At 51.8% G+C, this 1,767-nt stretch overlaps 1 protein-coding gene across 1 annotated transcript; it reads right to left on the reverse strand.

Annotated features, from left to right (window-relative positions):
• Nucleotides 1-190: 190 nt before the first annotated feature.
• Nucleotides 191-1,653, reverse strand: PPTG_16709 (hypothetical protein; the record flags this gene model as incomplete). Its single annotated transcript, XM_008914473.1, has 1 exon — nt 191-1,653. The coding sequence occupies one exon, from the start codon at nt 1,651-1,653 to the stop codon at nt 307-309; it is 1,347 nt and encodes a 448-aa protein (XP_008912721.1). The 3' UTR covers nt 191-306.
• Nucleotides 1,654-1,767: the final 114 nt, after the last annotated feature.

The raw sequence follows: 1,767 nt of genomic DNA on the forward strand, positions 1-1,767 counted from the left end.
GCCATACAACCTTCCAGTCAACCAAACGGCCGACGGACTAAAAGACCAAAAAGTTGCGGTCCAAAAGAGCCCAAAAAGGAAGAAAAAAAAACAGTGCGGTCCAAAAAAACTGACATACAACGTTCAAGTCAAAAAAACGGCAGAAGGCTAGGACGCAATACACCCGGCTGTACCGTAACGGACAAAACGGTACGACATAGCAAAAGGTTGATTGTTGATATACTTTATGCTTTGGGCCTAATTTATCCACATATATGAGCTACGATCGCTCAACTTTTGAGTTACGACACGGAGATGACGGCGACACTAGAGATGTTGAACGCGGGATTCGGACAAGCGATGCAGGTTGAACATGTCGTGTAGAGCCTGCGAGCTGACACTGGGACGCTCCATACTCATGGCTTTAGCCCCGCGGCTTGAGATCTGCGGTAGAATATTGCTGCTCATGGCGACAGTCACAAAGTCGGACGCATTAGGTTCGTCCATACTGGGCGGCGCCATCACCGGCACCTGTCGCGTCGAGTTGAAAATGTTGTAGTTGGACTGGGAGCGCATACTGGACTGGCTCAGATCGTCGTACATCATGACACTGGGTCGCAGTAGCGGGTGTGGCTGTTGCTGACGCACGGACATCGTTTCGAAGAGGTTGTCGTTCTGTGCCATGAGCACCAGACGCACCACGTGCGAGTACGCGACGGTAGTGCCTTCGAGCTCAAACAAGAGCTTCACCACGCTGTTGAAGCGATAGCGAGTCAAGCGGAAGCCGAACTTTGACAGAACTTCTCGTAGATCGTCCACGTCGATGAATCCGGAGCTGGTTCGGTCCCGGGCCTTCAATTCGGCCTGGAGATCCGAGATATTCAGCTCTTGTTGGATAATATGGTTCAGCAGTGTAGTGGCAAACTCGGATCGTAGATGAACCACTTCACTGAAGTTCTCCACCACGTCACTAAGAGTGTGGGAATTGATACGCAGCGTGTTGCTGACGACGACAAAGTCATAGAAGATGTGACGCTGTAGAACCACTGCGTTGATCACCAGGGGGAGCGGTACCATGATAGTGGGTAGTGTACCGAAGTCTTCGTAGATATCGTCCATATCGTAGAATGCACACTGTACAAAGAGCGTAATGAGGAACCCGTTGAGAATAAGCAGCAACATGACGCCAATGTGCCATCCCTTGTGCGAGAAGAAGCGGATCTCGATGTTCGGAGACTCGGGCATGACACCATCCAAGCTTTCGCGTCGCTTGTTGAGGTGTCCGACACCTGCCTTTTTGTTGCGTTCACGTTGGAGCTCCAGCTCTTCGTGGTGCTCTTGAATGAAGCCCATGACCTCCAACGCCTTGTCTGCTTCCTCGTTCTTCCACGCTTCTGCTTCTTCATCGGCGATGGCGTTCAAGTTGGCAACGAGTGTGGCCTTGTCCTTACTGAACGCTGCAGAGTGGAGCAAGTGGTGTACGCAGGAGCGGAAGTACAGACACACCATAACGTGGAGCAGTAGTAACATCCACGCAAACATCATGAAGGACTCGACGAGTTCGTGGCTCTCTGGCATGTCGGTATCGAGCGTTTTGAGGATCTCTAGCAGCCCACAGATCGACCATGCCACTATAAGTAGAACGATCCACATCGCCGGTTCCACTTCGATCATGTGCGCGATCTGGTTGGCTTGAGCTCGGTTGAGGTACTTGGAGTACGGGAAGAGCTGCGGTAATCCGAAGCGGTGAAGGAACAGCCGTCGCAGTAGTCTCAACTCGACGAGTTC

This window comes from Phytophthora parasitica (assembly GCF_000247585.1).
Source record: "Phytophthora parasitica INRA-310 unplaced genomic scaffold supercont2.60, whole genome shotgun sequence".
Lineage (NCBI taxonomy): Eukaryota > Oomycota > Peronosporomycetes > Peronosporales > Peronosporaceae > Phytophthora > Phytophthora nicotianae.